We start from the raw sequence: 20,812 nt of genomic DNA on the forward strand, positions 1-20,812 counted from the left end.
AAGAAAGAAAGAAAGAAAGAAAGAAAGAAAGAAAGAAAGAAAGAAAGAAAGAAAGAAAAGAAAGAAAGAAAGAAAGAAAGAAAGACAGAAAGAAAGAAAGAAAGAAAGAAAGAAAGAAAGAAAGAAAGACAGACAGACAGACAGAAAGAAAGAAAGAAAGAAAGAAAGAAAAAAGAAAGAAAGAGAAAGAAAGAAAGAAAGAAAGAAGCTTAAGTGAATCTCTTCTAGGCAGCATATAGTTGGGCTATTTTTTTTATTCCCCCACTTTATGTCTTTTAAATGGTGAATTTAAATCATTTACATTTAAAGTAATTCTTGATAGGTAAGAACTTATTGATAGTAAGGACTATCATCATTTTGTTAATTGCTTTCTGATTGTTCTGTACTTCCTTTGTTCTTATCTTCCTCTCTTGCTCTCTTTGTGAATTGACGATTCTATTTTTTATAGGGGTATGCTTTGATTTTTTTCTCTTTACCATTTGTGTGTCTCTTAAAGACTTGTGCCTGGATTGCCATAGGGCTTTCATAATAGTTATAACGGGCAACTGCACAAAAATGTTCTACACGTTTACTCCTCACCCCTACATATGTTTCATGTCGTTGGTGACCCAATTTACTTCTTTTTATATTTCCTTCTTTTCAACCTATTCCAATCTGGCTTGCCTCTCATCAGTCCACTAAAATTATTCTTGCTAAAGTCATCAGTTTCCTTCTTGATTCTGAATGCAACTGACTTTTTAAAAATTAATTTTTTAGAGACAAGTTTGAGGTTCACAGCAAAACTGAGCAGAATATACAGAGTTCCCATATAGCCCTTGACCCTACATATACAATCTCCCTTATTTTACATACTGCACCATAATGTTACATTTATTAAGATAGTTAAAACTATACTGCTACATTATTTTCCTTTTCCCTGAAGAACTTCCTTTAATATTTCTTACAAGGTAGGCCTACTGGCAACAAATTATAATTTTTCTTTGTCTGAGAAAGTCTTTAATTCTCCTTCATTTTTGAAATGTAGCTTCATGAGGCATAGAATTCTAGGTTGGTGGGTTTTTTCTCTCAGGACTTTAAATATTTCACTTCACTCTTTTTTGCATGATAGTTTCTAAGGAGAGATCTGTAATTCTTTGTTCTTTGTTCTTTTGCGCGTCTTTGCTCTTCTATAGGCAAGGTGTTTTTTCCCTCTGGCTTCTTTCAATATTTTTTTCTTTCTTTCAAGATGTTTGAATATGATAAATCTAGGTGTAGTTTTGAGGGCATTTATCTTGCTTGGTGTTCTTTGAACTTCCTGAATCTATGATTTGGTATCTGACATTAATTTTGGGAAATTATCAGTCACTATTGCTTCATATATTGTTTTGTGCCTTTCTCTGTATCTTCTCTTTCTGGAATCCCAATTATGTGTATGTCACACCTTTTGTAGTTGTCCCACAGTTCTTGAATATTCTGTTCTTTTTTTCAGTCTTTTTTCTCTTTTTTTTTTTTTGGAAGCTTCTACTGCCATATCCTCAAACTCAGGCATTCTTTCTTCACTATGTCCAGTCTACTAATGAGTCCATCAAAAGCATTCTTCGTTCTTGCTATAGTATTTTTTATTTCTAGCATTTCTTTTTTGATCTTTCTTAGAATTTCCATCATTCTATTTATATTATTCATCTGTTCTTTCATGCTGTCTCTTTTTTCCTATAACGCCCTGGGCATATTAATCATAGTTATTTAAAATTCTGGTCTGATCATTCTAATACTACTGCCATATCTGACTCTGGTCCTGATGTCTATTCAGTCTCTTCAAATTGTGTTGTTTTGTTTTGTTTTGTTTGCCTTTTAATAAGCCTTGTAATTCTTTGCTAAAAGGTAGACAGGATATACTGGGTAATGGGAACTGTGGTGGATAGGCCTTTAGTAATGTAGTGGCAAGGTTTAAGTCATAGTGCTATGATTAGGTCTTTTTTGTTGAGCCTTTACCCCTGGAGGGTAAAATTCACCAATATTTCTTAATCCCCACACCTCCTTAGGTGGGACAGGACAGGTAGAAAGAGCTGTATCTGGATATTTCCATTCTTCCGTGTGGAAGGCTAGAGAGAGCTGGAATTGGAGTATTTTCCTTTCCTCATTTGAAAAAGCAGACCTGGCTGAAGTTGGGTATTCCCCTTCCCCAAGGTAGGTCAGGCTCTACTAAAACCCCAAGTTAGGCGCTGGTAACATATATTCTTCTGAGGGAAGGTTTTGTTAAGAACAGAATACTCTAGTATATTTCAAGATGGTTCTTTTCCTCTTCCCATTACCAAAAGCATGAGGGGATTTTTCTCAGATATTGACTGTGAGGATCTGATAGAGGTCCTTCCTAAAGATAAAACTCAAAAAAGTGTCGAGGCCCCCTGATGACTGTGTCCCTCTTGAGTTTTTAACTCTCAGCATTGTTCTCACTGAGCCTCTAGCAATTCATCAATCACACCAGCTCTGGTTTTTCCATCCCAGCACTGGTTCTCTGGGAGATTTCTGTTCAAGTGTTTTTGCTCTGATAAGTCATGATTTTCTGTATCCACCTGTCTATCTTTCCAAATATTAGTGCAGCACTTTGGCCTATGATATTATTTATCTGACATATCTAAAAAGACTTGTTGATTTTTAACTTTGTTCAGGTTTTCTTTTTTTTTTAAGATTTATACATTTGTTTTAGAGAGAGAGAGAGAGAGCATGGGGTGGGGGGGGAGGAGAGGGAGAGAGAGTCTCAAGCAGACCCTGCACAGAGCCCAGAGCCCAACTCAGGGCCCAATCCCATGATCCCAAGATCACCACCCAAGCAAAAACAAAAAGTCGGACACTCAACTGACTGCATCACCCAGGCACCCCTTTGTTCAGGCTTTTACTTGTTAGGCCAGAGTGGTGACTTCTAAGTTCCTTACGTGCTAGACCAGAAACTGGAAGTCCTCCAATTTTGCAAAGTTCTTTATAACGGGATTCCAAGCAACATTCAAGATTGTTAACCACTCCCCCTTTTAGGAGTAAATATTCTTGTCTCTTGGCTTCTATGATACCATATTCTGCTCATTTTCCTCCTTTTCTCTGTCCACTCTTTTCTACCTGACTGTAGAGTATTCCAAGGAATGATCCTGGACCCTTTTCTTTTCCTCACTCTGTAGAAACTCATTCTTTCTCAGGTGCTTTATCTATTTCTATAAACTTAAAAATATCTAGAACACTGTATACTTATCTTCTGCTTTCCTAAACTGTAGATTTATAGCCAATGGTCCTTACAAATTTTTCATTTTCATGTACGCTCAGACCTCCCGCCTCTCCTATCACACTAAATAGCACCTTTAGCCGCCAAAACTGCTTAAGACAAAAACCTAGAAGTCTTTTTTGACACCTCACTCCTTCATCTTCTATCTCCAATTCAAGAACTCTACAGGCAAAATTATCTCGAATCCATGCATATTTCCCATCTCTCCTACAAAGTATCCTTGTCAAGGCCACCACAATCTTGCACCTACAATATCTATAACTTCATACTAAGGAATCTTCCTATTGAGACCCTTGCCCTTTTTCAATTTTTTTTTTTCCCAATGTATACAATGACAGTAAAGTGTAGTGGAAAGAATACAGATGTAAGATCCAGAAAGACCTGCCACAAACTCCCCAAACACACTAATTAATATCTAAACCTCATTTTTCTTAGCTATAAAATAGGTGAAAACAAAACAAAACAAACAAAAAACTCACCTGGTAGGAATGCTATAAGGAAAAGATATAATTTGTAAAAAGTGCTTAGAATAATGCTTAGCATTGAATAGTCACTCAAAGAGTGGCTCCTGTTACATACAAAATAAACCTCAAATTTCTCCCCAAAGACCTCTAGATTCTGGGCCTAATGTACTAATTCACAAATACTCCTCAGCAGAAATCACTGCTCTGGCTACACAGCAAATGTCTTATTTTTACCTTAAATTAATTTTTAATAGACATCCAATTATCCAAAAGGAATTTGGAAAAACTGTAAACTTTAATTCTCTTTCATTAAACTTATATAGAGTATATATTCATATAACAGTAATGTAATTAATTACTAAGTTTAAAAACTGTTTGAAATTATTTATTTAAATAGCTGAAAAGTAATTCCTATAAAACTGTTGGTTAAGAATATGTTCTATATTAATGAAATTTATGATTTATATAGTTTTTCTGCTTCAACACTTGCTTTTTTCTTTGTTTTTTCAGGGGCTGAAGGGTAAGTTTTCTCAGCAAGTAAAACTTCACAAGCTGTATTATCTGTAAAGAAAAAGATGCTTCAATATTTTAATTATTTAACATCTCGTTAACTGTAAGTACAGAAAGTAGAATTCAAATTTGGAAAAAAAAAAAAAACACCCTAATTTTAAGGGCTGTCTTTGAAATAGTTTTAAAAGAAAAGCTTAACATATGTTGAATAACCTGACTTACTGCTGATAGAGTTTTATTTTAAGAGCTCTAGGTTTCACATGAGTAAATAAGCTCTATGTAAAATACTTACTTTTCATTTAGTACAGAAGGTTGCATGTGATTAAAATTCTTCATTAATTATCCTTCCATTTTCACTCTCCTGTATTTTCAGGCTCTCTCTTTTTACTGCAAATTTTCTATTAGCATTTAAAATATACAGGACTCTTTCATCTTACCAAAAACTTTATCTGTACCCCATACTCCTTCCTGCTACATCTTTTCTTTCCTTTTCTCCATAGGCATGTTTCTTCAAAGAGCTGTCCACATATACTAACATAACTTCCTCTCCTCCTGTTTACTCCCAAGCCCACAGCAAACTAGTTTCAGGTCCTACCTTTATGAACAGAAACCTTTCCTGTCCTACCTTATTGGACATCAGTACAACAAACATGAACATTTTCCCTCTGGCCCCTTTTATGACTCCTCTTCAGTCCTGACTCCTCTTTTTTTCACTCTCCAGGCTCAATCCAAGACAGCAAATATCTAGTCTGCTATGTGGCAATGTTACTACTATAAGTATTGCAAATTTGGCTTTTCTTTATTCTTAACACTAGTACCTTGTTTTAAGTCAACACGAGATTTCCCTTTGAATTATTTCAATAGCTTTTCAATTCAGCTCCATCTGCAGTCCACTGCCCACATAATATATCTAAAACACAAGTTTAATATCATCTGCTTAAAACTCTTCCAAGGTTTTCCACTGTATTCAAGTTAAAACTCAAGCTTCTTAACTCAGCATACAAAATCCTGGTTTTTATGATCTCTGCCTATATACTTCTATATTCCCAGCCTCACTGCAAAGGCTAAAAGGTTTCTAGATATAATACAGGATACCTACTTAAATTTGAATTTCAGATAAACAAATAATTTTTTAGTGTGTTTGCTGTGTAATACTACAAGCATATGCAATATTTATGACATAATTATATTAAAATTTTTTCGCTGTTTATCTGAATTCAAATTTAACTGAGCATTCTGTATCTTTATTTGCTAAATCTGACAACCCTTGAGACTACTCACTCCACTTATCTTCATCTCCTGAGGTAGAAGGAAGTAGTAGATTTGAGAGTTTAGTAAGAAATGAAATTGGTACCAAGATTTGGTAATAGATTAAGCGAAGGAAGTGACAAACAGGAAGGTGTCAAGGATGATCCCATGCTTCTGGTATGCTAAGCTACATTTGCTAACTAAGATGGAGGACACTGGTAGAAGACCAGGTTAGGTCTTGGTCGTGACAATTCTCAGTTCTCAATGCTCGCTTTATTTAATCTCTAGGTAACTTATGTTACAGTTACTTCTAAATGTTGGAGTGTTCCATTTACGTTCATTTTGCATGTTTGTTTTCTATTCCACTTCCTAGGTGATCTCATCTATATTCTTGACTCTAGATATTTATTTACAGCTCGTCTCTGCCCTAAACTCCAGACTCCTATGTCACAAACGGCTTTAATGACATCTCTATTTGAAGGCTAATAAGTCTTTCAATGTTTTAATATTTTATTGAAGCACTCCACATACACGGTAATGGGCACAAATCTTAAATGTATATGTATTCACCTATATAGTCACCACCCAAATCAAGACATAAAATATTTCCAACAACCCAGAAGTTTCCTATATGTTCTTTCCCAGTCAGGACTCCCATTCCAAAGATTACCACTATTTTTACTTCTACTACCTAAAACACTCTTGCCTGTTCTTGAACTTCATATATACAGAATTATACAATACATACATGTTTGTGTCTGCATTATTTCATGAAACATTAAGTACATGAGTAGACAAATCAAATTTCTTTTAAGCTTTTATTTATTTATTTGACAGAGAGAGAGAGACAGCGAGAGAGGGAACACAAGCAGGGGGAGTGGGAGAGGGAGAAGCAGGCTTCCCGCTGAGCAGGGAACCCGATGCAGGGCTCGATCCCAGGATCCTGGGATCATGACCTAAGCCGAAGGCAGACGCTTAACGACTGAGCCACCCAGGTGCCCCTAGACAGATCAAATTTAATGCTGAAACCAAATTCTCTTAGTCTTCCAACTTGCTCTGTCCTCCAGTATTCCCATCTCAAGAAATGATACCATCATTCGTCCACTTGCTTAAACCAATAATTTTAGACTCATCCTTGACTTCTATTTTTCTCTCTTATGCAACATCCAGCCTCATCAGAAAATCCTGGCACATCTGTTTTAAAATATATTTCAAATCAGACCACTGCTCCCACTTTAATCTCATATACCACTATCTGACCACCACAGTAGTTTAACAGGGGCTCTTTGCTTTCACTTGCCATCTTAGTCTATTCTCCACATGGTAGTCAGAGTGATAATTCAAAATATGTATCTAATCATGTCATCCCTTTGCTCTAAGATGTGTTTCTTGGCACATTTAGAATAAAACCCCTACTTCTTATGATGGCATAGGAGACTCTACATTATACCATTTGATTACCCCCTGAACACAATTGAAGTCATTCTTTTTTTTTTTTTTACTCATTTTGCTCCAGTCATTCTAACTTCTTTTCTTTTCTTTTTTTTTTTTTTTAAAGATTTTATTTATTTATTTGACAGAGAGAGGCAGTGAGAGAGGGAACACAAGCAGGGGGAGTGGGAGAGGGAGAAGCAGGCTTCCCGCGGAGCAGGGAGCCCGATGTGGGGCTTGATCCCAGGACCCTGAGATCATGACCTGAGCCGAAGGCAAACACTTAATGACTGAGCCACCCAGGCGCCCCTCTAACCTCTTTTCTATTCTTCAAACATGCAGAGCTCATTTCCATCTCCTGGTCTTTTCTCTTGTTGTTCCCTTTGCCCAGCATGCTCTGTCACAGATTTTCATATGACCCACTCTCTCACTTCATTCAAGCTCTATACAAACGTAATCTCCTCAGAGAGGCCTATCCAATTACCTTGTCTAAAATAGCATTCCTAGTCACACTGTTTTTACCCGCTTTATTTTCCTTCAATACTCTTATTCCTGACATTGTTGTATATTTATTTATTTAACAGTTGATTATCTTTCTTCCTCTACTATAACATAGCTCTTTTAGGGCAAGGACTCTGTCATGTTCCCCAGCAGCTAAAATACTTTGTGTCACACTGTAGGTGATTAATAAATATTTGTTGAATGAATGGAATTAATGAATGGTATGATGAGGTGTCTCTGAAACATCCAAGGGGAGATGTTTAGAAGGTAGCTGCATATAAGGGTCTTAGCCTCAGAGGAGATTCTTTAATGAGAGAAAACTTGGAAACCCTGTTTTTTATAGGACACCTATACATATCAGGGGGTAAATTTTAAAAAGATTAAAATCTAGGAACTAGCCTTGAAGAACTCCCACATTTAACCACTAATAGTGGTAGATAAGATTGCAAAGGAGCCAGAATTACCTGAGAAGTAATTTCTTGTTTATTTATTTGCCTCTATGATTAGACTATTTTCTAACATTTAGTAAAGAACCTGACCTACAATTGGAACAAAGATAGATTTGTTGAATTAAGGAAGTAAAAAATACCACTTGAGCAAGATGTGATTTAATTTTAAATTTCAATCAATCAACCACATAAAAGTAAGAATACAAAAGCATACATAATTCCAGAATCACTATTCTCCCTTACTATCAGGCCTTATAAAAAACATTTTCTACAGCCAAAGCAAAATTTTTTATTGGGCAAGACCTAAGTAAAATCATGATTGTTTTTGGTACCCTTACCACTTTCCCTTTCATAATCTCTCTTCTCTTGTTCACAAATGCCCTCTTAGATCTATAAAACAAATCCCCCTTTTTTTTTTTTTAAAGATTTTATTTATTTATTTGCGAGAGAGAGACAGAGAGCACGAGAGGGAGGAGGGTCAGAGGGAGAAGCAGACTCCCTGCCAAGCAGGGAGCCCGATGCGGGACTCGATCCCAGGACTCCAGGATCATGACCTGAGCCGAAGGCAGTCGCTCAACCAACTAAGCCACCCAGGCGCCCACAAATCCCCCTTCTAATATTCACCCTCCAGGGTAGTAGATGCTAGCTACTCTTTTAAAAGATGTGTGCTTTTACAAGTTTAGTTTTTATCACTTTATTAATTTCCCTCAGAACAGCAACTACTGGGGCACTTTGGTGGCTCATTTGGTTAGGCGTCTGCCTTCGGCTCAGGTCATGATCCCAGGGTCGTGGGATTGAGCCCATATTAGACTCTCTGCAGAGAGCCTGCCTCTCCCTATCCTTCTGCCTGCTGCTCTGTCTGCTTGTGTTCTCTCTTCCTCTCTGTCAACTAAATAAATAAAATCTAAAAAAAAAAAAGAATAGCAACTATTTTAATCATTTTTATACCCAGAATTCCTAAATCCTGGCATATACAAAATACTCATTAAGAGAATTTCTTAAAGTGAAGATTATGTAAAAAAAAACCCTTTTTTTGTTTATATAAACATACCTATTAAGAGCAAAACCAGCAATTCTTCAAGTTTAACCAAAAACAGATGCTATAAAACTTGATTCAGGAAATAAAAATAGCAATCTGAGATACAGCATGGATTAATAAGGTTGGAAATGTTTAGCTAAGTTTATCCTAATAATAAATTAAATTATAGAGTGTCTATAATGCAAGGGTACTATGTTATTTTTATTTTCAATCATCACACATAATTCCAATATATCTGTTTATTGATTATCTTCCTTTCTCGTGACTGAAACTTAGGAGGCAAGGACTTTATATCACTCCTCACTGGTATATATAGTAATGCCTAATACAGAGTACACACTCAGTAAATGTTTATGAAATGAATTAATGAAGGGTGTTAGAGGGATAGTTAAGACCCACATTCTAACTTCACATACCTTCATTTCTTAAAATACAACCAAGCTAAAAAGCACTCAGTTTCCTGGGCTACCAATTTTCTCAAAATATACTACACTGTCACAAAAATAAAGAAATACAGAATTATGAAAATGATTAGTTTCACTATTTATTACCTGATTCTGAATGCGAAGTACTCTTTGGTTTTGGAGAAATACTTTGGTCTGCTAACATCATCACTCTATAATAAGAACAAATTAATTAATAATTAAATTATTCTCTTAATCTTTCAGTAACTTTTGAGAATCCTCAAATAATACTTACAATAATAACATTTATATTTATATCAAATATCCTGTAGAAAAAATATAACTGGTTAAAAAATGTTCCTGTATCTATATGAACAAATAGTTTAATAATAAAAGGCAATATATTTATACATTTTTCAGTGTGAGACAATACAAATAGAGGACAAAGTAGAGTGTTCAGAATGAGACAGACCTAGGGTTAAAGCCCAGTTCTTCTACTCACACTTGAGTGGCCTTGGAAATTTACTTAACTTGTCTTGATTCTTGGTTCCCTCATTTATACAAAAAGAATGGCAATCTTGTTTCCTAGGGTTCTCGTGGTAATGATCTCAAGTAACATGAGAGATAATACTTTTTAAAAATTAATATCCTTGGGCGCCTGGGTGGCTCAATTGGTTAAGCAACTGCCTTCGGCTCAGGTCATGATCCTGGAGTCCAGGGATTGAGTCCCACATCGGGCTCACTGCTCAGCAGGGAGTCTGCTTCTACCCCTGACCCTCCCCACTCTCATGCTCTATCTCATTCTCTCTCTCAAATAAATAAATAAAATCTTTAAAAATATATATATATCCTTTTCTCTCTCTCTTTTTAAAGATTTTATTTATTTACTTATTTATTTGAGAAAGAGAGCACATGAGCACGAGTGGGGGTAGGGGCAGAGGAAGAGGGAGAGGGAGAAGCAGACTCCCCACTGAGCAGGGAGCCCAATGCATGGCTCAGTCCCAGGACACTGGGATCATGACCTGACCTTAACTGCTTAACCAGCTGAGCCACCCAGGCACCCCATCCTTTTCTCTTTTACAAATGACAGCACCCCCAATTCTACTGAAATGTGTATGAGAGGATTACAAGAGGAATATCAAAGGATCAAAGCTCAGCCTTTGACCACCAAAACAGGATTTCTGAGTCCCCAGTAAGACAATGTAGTTGAAAACCAAATGTGTGAAGATGGTTTTCTAAATTCCTATTGCTGGTTTATTGAAAAATTGAATTCAGTAAGCAAAAAAAAAATTTAGGCAAGGGAAGTGAAGGCAAAAATGAACTACTGGGGCTTCATCAAGATAAAAAGCTTTTGCACAGCAAAGGAAATAGTTGACAAAACCAAAAGACAACTAACAGAATGGGAGAAGATATTTGCAAATGACATAACAGATAAAGGGCTAGTATCCAAAATCTATATAGAACTTATCAAACTCAACACCCAGAGAACAAATAATCCAATCAAGAAATGGGCAGAAGACATGAACAGACATTTCTGCAAAGAAGACATCCAAATGGCCAACAGACACATGAAAAATGCTCCACATCAGTCAGCATCAGGGAAATCCAAATCAAACCACAATGAGATACCACCTCACACCAGCCAGAACGGCTAAAATTAACAAGTCAGGAAATGACAGATGTTGGCAAGGATGCAGAGAAAGGGGAACCCTCCTACAGTGTTGGTGGGAATACAAGCTGGTGCAGCCACTCTAGAAAACAGTATGGAAGTTCCTCAAAAGGTTGAGAATAGAGCTACCCTATGACCCAGCAATTGCACTGCTGGGTATTTACCCCAAAGATGCAAATGTAGTGATCCGAAGGGGCACCTGCACCCCAATGTTTATAGCAGCAATGTCCACAATAGCCAAACTATGGAAAGAGCCCAGATGTCCATCAACAGATGAATGGATAAAGAAGTTGTGAGATACACACACACACATACACAATGGCGTATTATGCAGCCATCAAAAAATGAAATCTTGCCATTTGCAACAACGTGGATGGAACTACAGGGTATTATGCTAAGCGAAAAAAGTCAATCAGAGAAAGACAATTATCATATGATCTCACTGATATGTGGAATTTAAGAAACAAGGCAGAGGATCACAGGGGAAGAGAGGAAAAAATGAAACAATATGAAACCAGGGAGGGAGACAAATCATAAGAGACTCTTAATCATAGGAAACAAACTGAGGGTTGCTGGAGGGGAGGGGAGTGGAGGGATGGGGTAACTGGGTGAAGGACATCAGGAGGGTATGTGTTGTAATGAGCACTGGGTATTATATAAGCCTGGTGAATCACAGACTTGTACCCCTGAAACCAATAATACATTATGTTAATTTTTTTTAAAAAAGAAAATATTGATGAAGGAAAAAAACCAATTTTATTCTATCCTATTTCCTCTTTAAATTAATCTTGTCAAAAATAGTACTTTCTTGCCCCAGAATGAACTTTCAGGTGTATTCCATTGTTTTTGTGGTATTCTCTTGTATAAAACAGTCATTTGGGGGGTAATAAAAAGCCCAGTGTAATATCACAACACCAAACTCTTATTATCTGATTTATATTTCATCCTTTTCCCAACTTAGGACAGAATTAGACTCAAAACCTGCAGTGAGGAAATCAACCATGGTTGGTTTCTCCTATATTTCTTGTTCTTTTTCCTTCCCTGTTTGGGAACTACTCTTTGGGTTCCTCTGGCATTGGAGTAGGGGAAAGGAGTTGTAGAAAGGGACATAAAACGTCTTTCTTGATTTTGACTGACAGTATTATAACATGCCATTGATACCCTCTGGGTCTGACAGATAACCAAATGCTGACTCTTTCAAACCTGAAGTATTTTGAAGGGTTCAATGACAAGATTTCCCTACACTTGGGGCTCTCTCACTTGCTGCTACTTATGATCTCCTCAGCTTTTGCATTTGATGATAGAACTTTCAGCCTCTTTCAGTAGAGTTTACCTTTTCCTTTGCAGGAAGTCATACTGGGCATGAACCTTTCCAAGAGGATCCATAACTGACTCTCTTCTGTGGGATGTATATCTGACCTATAGGCATTATGCACAAATCTTTGTTGTGCCAAACTCTGAAAGTACATCTAGGTTCCTCTTTATTCTGCCATTCCAAGGCATTTAACAGACTGCTAACAGACCCTCTTGCCTTTAGACTTTTCAAGTGTGAGTCAGAAATCAAGTTCCAGGGGACATATGTCAAACTTTTCAAATGGTCCTCTTAGAGCTTCTTCTCTTGTGTTGAGGTGAAGGAATAAGCCTACCCTCTCCTTGCATATAACACCAATAACTCTTATCAAAGAAATATATATTTTTGGTCATTTCATCCCTTCAGAGCACTCTTAGCTTTTTCTAAAACAGCTTGGAGATTGCTGATGGGCAAACGCATGAAGAATTGGGTTTTGACTCCACCTTTTACAAATCATACATAGATAAATCTACACTGATGGGAATGGGGGTAACCATCATTTTATTTTGTTTTCATCTATTGAGGTCACTGTTCAAACTTTAAGACTACCTGAAAGCCACATTTAATATCCTGCTATGTTCCTCAAGTTCCTCTTAACATATGTAGATGAAAACCACAGAATTTTACTATTAGCTACAGAATATAGAAAAAACTCAGGATGTGACCAAAGATAAATCCCTGCTCCATGCTTTCTAGCCTAGAGGATTACTGCTAATTAAAAGGGGACAGAGCCTTGGGAAATAAGCAGTTTGACAGTGGGAACTGACTTCTCTCCATCAAGCCCTAAATCTGGAGGTGGGAGCACTAGGTATGAAGATGACATTAGAAGAGGTGAAGAGAAAGCCAAAAGCAGAGGGGGCATGTGTCACACTCACTCTAAGTGGACACATCCACAAAGGGTGGAAACTCAACATCAGAATAAGAGTTTGGACTATTCAGTCAGAGAGGAGACCTCAGTTAGCACTCCTTGAGAGTCCCTTAATACCTGTAGATTGTGAATGAGTTCTCAAGGTTCCAAATACCAAGGGCAATGCAGAAGGTGCTCAAATTAGAACCAAAATACTTGACATAGGGCTGCTGTGGCTGGTGACTCTACCGCAAAGGTTGCAGAAAGGCAATCAAGTCAAAATCTTGATGGAAGACTTCAAAGGAGTTTTGGGTAGCAAAAAAGCTAAGGTCAGAAAAAAATCAGCAATGGAGGATCTCAGGCCCTAAATAAGGCTGTAAGTTCACCAGACTTTTTCAGCAGAGTCCAGCCCAGGTATAGAACCAGTCTTAAAACCTGCAGCATAAATTAATATAAGTCCAGAGACACCTTGTGGATCCCAGACAACCTCAAAGCCCCAACTTTACCCCTCCCCCAGCTCTGGCTTGCTCCTATGCCTATACACCTATTTTTAGGATGGCCATTTATCCAAACTGGCACCTTTCCAAGAGTAAAAGGGAGTTCTACTAAAATTTATGTCAGAACAATAGACAAATACTAGGACTGTCCCAGGCAAATCAAGAGGTATGATAATATACCTATATGTCATCCTCAGGAATATGGAATGAGGAGAAAAATCTGTAAGATTCAGAATTCATTTTAACTGGAAGTAAATGGATAGCATTAATAAGTTTAACTCATCATTTCCCAGCTAAATAGGAGAGAAGGGAGAGGAGAGCCTATGAGAAGTTGAAGTCAGTTAATTTTAAAAATAAATACATTACATGTGAAACTAATATTACACTCCTTGTTCACTAACTGGAATTTAAATAAAAATTTTAAGGGCGCCTGGGTGGCTCAGTCCATTAAGCGTCCTACTCTTGATTTTGGCTCAGGTCATGATCTCAGAGTCCTGAGACTGAGCCCCACATCAGGCTCCCTGCTCAGTGGGAGTCTGCTTGTCTCCTTTCCCTCTACTCCTCCCCTTGCTTGAGCTCTCTTTCTCTTAAATAAATAAATCTTTAGAAATAAATAAATATATACATACATACATACATACATACATACATACATACATACTTTAAAAATAAGAAAGAAAAGGGGCACCTGGGTGGCTCAGTTAGTTAAGCGACTGCCTTCGGCTCAGGTCATGATCCTGGAGTCACTGGATCGAGTCCCGCATTGGGCTCCCTGCTCAGCGGGGAGTCTGCTTCTCCCTCTGACCCTCCCCCCTCTCATGTGCTCTCTCTTATTCTCTCTCTCTCAAATAAATAAAATCTTAAAGAAAGAAAGAAAGAAAGAAAGAAAGAAAGAAAGAAAGAAAGAAAGAAAACTAGCTATATATTCTCTGCATATCCAAGTGGTACATTTTATTTTTTAAAGATAGGGCAACATTTGGGGGCCTGGGTGGCTCAGTTGTTTAAGCGACTGCCTTCGGCTCAGGTCATGATCCTGGAGTCCCTGGATCAAGTCCCGCATCGGGCTTCCTGCTCGGCAGGGAGTCTGCTTCTCCCTCTGACCCTCCCCTCTCTCCTGTGCTCTCTCTCATTCTCTCTCTCAAATAAATAAATAAAATCTTTAAAAAAAATAAAAAATAAAAAATAAAGATAGGGCAACATTTAAGGGGGACAGAAAATAAGATCAGATACACATAATCAAGCACTGTATTACATTTGCTCCATGCAATATATAGGCAACATTCATTGAACTGGGTATACACATATCTTTCAGCAATATAAACAAAACTTCCTTTCTTTATTAGGTACTATGACAAAGTTATAGGACTTTAACTTTGTAAATGTGTACTTAATTAAAGAGAATACCAAAATATCTAATAGTTAACAGGTGTTCAAAAGTGGTATAATTACTATCCAAACATCTCTCCTTCCTTCCTAAAAATATATTGTGCTGCAAATTGCGGAACGGATTTAAAATCATAAATCATCATTTCTCTCTGGTGCCATTAATAATTTATCTTCAGAATTTTCACTGTTGCTCACCTTCATTTGTAAAAAATGCAAAATCTGTGAAGCACAATAAAATGAAGTACAAATAAGATGAGGTATGCCTATAAAAGATTCCCTTTTCTTCAGAAATTTTTTACCACTTAGATACAAGGATATTTGTAAGGAGGCTTTCACACTAATGCTATTCTTTTCTCACTCTACACAATTTCCTAGGGTGACAACTATTCCTTCAGCCCAGAATCTTTCCCTTGCTAACTAGGCTGGAATATACAACTACTTGCCCAATATATCAACTTCAAAGTGTTGTAGGTATTTCAGTGTTTTCCAAACTAAAATTATCTGTCAAGCCAACTCACTCTTGCTTTTCTATTTGTGTTCCTTCATCCAAAGAATTAGTCATCATTTATCCAGTTTCCTAAGTCAGAGGGCTGGAAGTCAAGTTGGACTCCACCTTCCTCCCTTAACCAACCAAATATTAAAAATTATTGATTATTGAGAAGGAGGAAAAGATGGCAGAGGAGTAGGGGACCCTGTTCCAACTGGTCCCTGGAATTGAGCTGGATATCTACCAGACCACTCTGAACATCCACAAAATCAACCTGAGATGTAAGAAGATAGATCCGGATCTCTACAAACAGAATATTGCAGGCAGCTGGTTTGGAGGTATGAAACGGGGAGCTCTGATTCCACAGGCACATATCCGAAGATAAACAGAAGGGGGAGGGAGCCAAGCCGTGGGGCTCCTACACAGCTGGTGAGCAATAGCCTCCATGCTAGGGACCCAGGCACAGACTCACAGACCGGTAGCAGCGAGGCCACGCATGCGAACTGGGGGCTGGCGGTTTTAGAAGCACAAAGGGCAGAGATGTGCCCCAACATGGATGCAAGGACTGGGAGCGCTGCTGAGGGGTGCACAACCCAGGCACTGCAGTTTATAGCAGCACAGACAGAAACAGAGATAGTGTGGCCTGGAGAGCTCACTGAAGAACAGACTGAGATCTCTCTGCTCTAAGGCAGAGGGTTGGAAAAGATCTCTTGGGCTCTGACTCTCAGAAGAGATGCAGAAAGAGACCAGGGAAAGCTGCCAGAGAACAAAAGCCCCAAAAAACCGTTTTTCACTGAGTCCATCCCCTGCCACAGAGGGCAAGGCAACTGTACCCAAACAGGGTTGCCTGAGTAAGAGCGCAGCAGGCCCCTCCTAGGAGACAGGCTAGAAGAACAAGAGGTCGGCAACCCTAAGGTCCCATAAAGGAGGTGCATCTTGCTTGGGTTGTGGTCAATAATTTGGACTCTGTACATTCCCTCAACCACCCCTCAACAGAATGACTAGGAGGAGGAACCCCCAAAATAGGAAAGACTCAGAGGCTGTGACTTCTGCCACAGATTTACAAATGGATAGAGATATAACCAAGATGTCGGAGACAGAATTCAGGGTAGCAATTGTGAAGACAACAGCTAGAATGGAGAAATTGATTACTGGCAACATAGAGTCTCTAAGGGCAGAAATGAAAGCTGAACTGGCAGAACTTAAAAATGCTATCAATGAGATCCAATCTAATCTAGATAATCCAACAGCTAGGGTAAGCGAGGCAGAAGAACGAGTTAGTGATCTAGAAGACCAATTAATAGGCAAGAAGGAAAAAGAGGAGGCCAGGGAAAAACAACTCAAAATCCATGAAAATAGAATCAGAGAAATAAGTGACACCATGAAACATTCCAATGTCAGAATTATTGGGATCCCTGAGGAGGTGGAGAAAGAGAGAGGACTAGAAGATATATTTGAGCAAATCGTAGCTGAGAACTTCCCTAATCTGGGGAATGAAACAAACATTCGTATCCTAGAGGCAGAGAAGACCCCTCCGAAGATCAAGGAAAACAGGCCAATGCCCCGGCATGTAATAGTAAAACACAAATCTTTGAATCAAGGAAACCATCTTAAGGGCAGTTAGGGGGAAGAGATTCCTTACGTACAGAGGGAAGAACATCAGAATAACGTCATACTATCCACAGAGACCTAGCAAGCCAGAAAGGGCTGGCAAGACATATTCAGGGTACTAAAAGAGAATAATATGCAGCCAAGAATACTTTATCCGGCAAGGCTGTCATTTAGAATGGATGGAGAGATGCAGAGCTTCCAAGACCAGCAGAAACTGAAAGAATATGTGACCACTAAGCCGGCCCTGCAAGAAATTTTAAGGGGGGTTCTATAAAAGGAGAAAGACCCCAAGAGTGATATACAACAGAAATATATAGAGACAATCTATAAAAACAAGGTCTTCACAGGCAACATGATGACAATTAATTCATATCTTTCAATAATCACTCTAACGTGAACAGCCTAAATGTCCCATAAAATGGCACAGGGTTGCAGATTGGATAAAAAGAGAGGACCCATCCATATGTTGTCTACAAGAGACTCATTTTGAACCTAAAGATACATCCAGACTGAAAGTGAAGGGATCGAGATCCACCTTCCATGCCAACCGACCTCAAAAGAAAGCAATTCTTATATCAGACAAATTAGATTTTAAGCTAAAGACTATACTTAGAGACACAGAAGGACAGTGTATCATTCTTAAAGGGTCTATCCAACAAGAAGATCTAACAATTGTAAATATCTATGCCCCCAACATGGGAGCAGCCATCTACATAAGCCAACAGTTAACCAAAATAAAGAGTCCTATTGATAACAATACATTTATTGTAAGAGACCTCAATACTCCACTCTCAGCAATAGAGAGATCATCTAAGCAGAAAATCAACAAAGAAATAAGAGCTTGAATGATACATTGGACCAGATGGACCTCATAGGTATATACAGAACATTCCACCCTAAAGCAACAGAATATTCATTCTTCTCGAGCGCACACAGAACTTTCTCCAGAATAGACCACATACTGGGTCACAAGTCAGTTGTCAACTGATACCAAAAAATTGAGATTATTCCCTGCCTATTTGCAGACCATAATGCTTTAAAACTGGAACTTAGTCACAAGAAAAATTTCGCAGAAATTCAAACACTTGGAAGTTAAAGACCATTCTGCTCAAGAATGTTTGGGTCAACCAAGAAATCCAAGAAGAACTTAAACAATTCATGGAAATCAATGAGAATGAAAAACATCAGTCCAAAACCTATGGGATACTGCAAAGGCAGTTCTAAGGGTGAAATACATAGACATCCAAGCCTCACTCAAAAAAATAGAAAAATCCCGGATTCACCAACTAACTTTACACCTTAAAGAACTAGAGAAAAAGCAAAAAACGATGCCCAAGCCACGCATTAGAAGAGAAATCATTAAGATTAGAGCAGAGCTCAATGAATTAGAAACCAGAAACACAGCAGAGCAGATCAACAAAACTAGAAGCTGGGTCTTTGAAAGAATTAATAAGATTGATAAACCACTGGCCAGACTTATCCAAAAGAAAAGAGAAAGGACCCAAATTTATAAAATTATGAATGAAAGGGGAGCGATCATGACTAACACCAAGGAAATAGAAACAATTATTAGAAATTATTATCAACAACTATATGCCAATAAACTGAGCAACCTGGAAGAAATGGATGCCTTCCTGGAAACCTATAACCTCCCAAGACTGAAACAGGAAGATATTGACAATCTGAATAGGCCAATAACTAGTAAAGAGATTGAAGCAGTGATCAAAAACCTCCCAAAAAAACAAGAGTCCAGGGCCTGATGGATTCCCTGGGGAATTCTACCAAACATTTAAAGAAGAAATAATACCTATTCTACTGAAGCTGTTTCAAAAAATTGAAACAGAAGGAAAGCTTCCAGACTCATTCTATGAGGCCAGCATTACCTTAATCTCCAAACCAGACAAAGACCCCATTAAAAACGAGAACTTCACACCAATATCCCTGATGAATATGGATTCCAAAATCCTTAACAAAATTCTAGCAAAATAGGATCCAACAATACATTAAAAGGATCATCCACCACGACTGAGTGAGATTTATCCCTGGGATGCAAGGGTGGTTCAACATTTGCAAATCAATCAGTGTGATAGAACACATTAATAAGAGAAGAGAGAAGAACCATATGGTCTTCTCAATTGATGCAGAAAAAGCATTTGACAAAATACAGCACCCTTTCCTGATTAAAACTCTTCAGACTATAGGGATAGAGGGAACATTCCTCAAGTTCATAAAATCCATCTATGAAAAACCCACAGCGAATATCATCCTCAATGGGGAAAAGCTGAGAGCCTTTCCCTTAAGATCAGGAACACGTTAAGGGTGCCCACTCTCACCACTGTTGTTCAACATAGTACTACAAGTCCTAGCAACAGCAATCAGACAACAAAAAGAAATAAAAGGTATTCAAATTGGCAAAGAAGAAGTCAAACTCTCTCTTTCCGCAGATGACATGATACTTTATGTGGAAAACCCAAAAGACTCCACCTCCAAATTACTAGAACTCATCTAGCAATTCAGTAATGTGGCAGGATACAAAATCAATGCACAGAAATCAGTTGCTTTCTTATATACTAACAACACAACTGTAGAAAGAGAAATTAAAGAAACGATTCCATTTACAATAGCCAAAAACCATAAGATACCTCGGAATAAACCTAACCAAAGAGGTAAAGGATCTATACTCTAGGAACTACAAAACACTCATGAAAGAAATTGAAGAAGACACAAAAAGATGGAAAAATATTCCATGCTCATGGATCGGAAGAATAAACATTGTTAAAATGTCTATGCTACCCAGAGCAATCTATACCTTCAATGCCATCCTGATCAAAATTCCAATGACATTTTTCAAAGTGCTGGAACAAACAATCCTAAAATTTGTATGGAATCAGAAAAGACTCCGAATCGCCAAGGAATTGTTGAAAAAGAAAAACAAAGCTGGGGGCATCACGTTGCCTGATTTCAAGCTATATTACAAAGCAGTGATCACCAAGACAGCATGGTACTGGCACAAAAACAGACATATAGACCAATGGAACAGAATAGAGAGCCCAGATATGGATCCTCAACTCTATGGTCAAATAATCTTTGACAAAGCAGGAAAAAACATGCAATGGAAAAAAGACAGTCTCTTCAATAAATGGTGCTGGGAAAATTGGACAGCTATATACAGAAGAATGAAACTCGACCATTCTCTAACACCATACACAAAGATAAACTCAAAATGGATGAAAGACCTCAATGTGAGACAGGAATCCATCAAAATCCTAGAGGAGAACATAGGCAAACAAACCTCTCTGACATTGGCCACAGCAACTTCTTTCAAGATACATCTTCAAAGGCTAGTGAAACAAGCAAAAATGAATTTCTGGTACTTCATCAAGATAAAAATCTTCTGCACAGCAAAGGAAACAGTCAACAAAACAAAGAGGCAACCCACAGAATGGGAGAAGATATTTGCAAATGACACTACAGACAAAGCGCTGATTTCCAAGATCTATAAAGAACCTCTCAAACTCAACACCCAAAAAATAAATAATCAAGTCCAAAGAATGGGCAGAAGACATGAACAGACACTTCTCCAAAGAAAACATACAAATGGCTAACAGACACATGAAAAAATGTTCATCATCATTAGCCATCAGGGAAATTCAAATCAAAACCACAGT

At 37.9% G+C, this 20,812-nt stretch overlaps 1 protein-coding gene across 1 annotated transcript in view; it reads right to left on the reverse strand.

Annotated features, from left to right (window-relative positions):
- MEIKIN (meiotic kinetochore factor) overlaps nt 1-20,812 on the reverse strand; it is a 107,283-nt gene that overhangs the window by 54,343 nt on the left and 32,128 nt on the right. The window contains exons 8-10 of the mRNA XM_035015037.1: nt 9,444-9,508; nt 4,199-4,275; nt 3,730-3,741 (exon numbers count right to left, since the gene is read on the reverse strand). Of these exons, the coding sequence (XP_034870928.1) occupies nt 3,730-3,741; nt 4,199-4,275; nt 9,444-9,508 (154 nt within the window). The remainder of the gene's footprint in view (nt 1-3,729; nt 3,742-4,198; nt 4,276-9,443; nt 9,509-20,812) is intronic.

Source organism: Mirounga leonina, unplaced genomic scaffold (assembly GCF_011800145.1).
Source record: "Mirounga leonina isolate KUSES-001 unplaced genomic scaffold, KU_Mleo_1.0 Mir_168, whole genome shotgun sequence".
Taxonomy (NCBI): Eukaryota; Metazoa; Chordata; class Mammalia; order Carnivora; family Phocidae; genus Mirounga; species Mirounga leonina.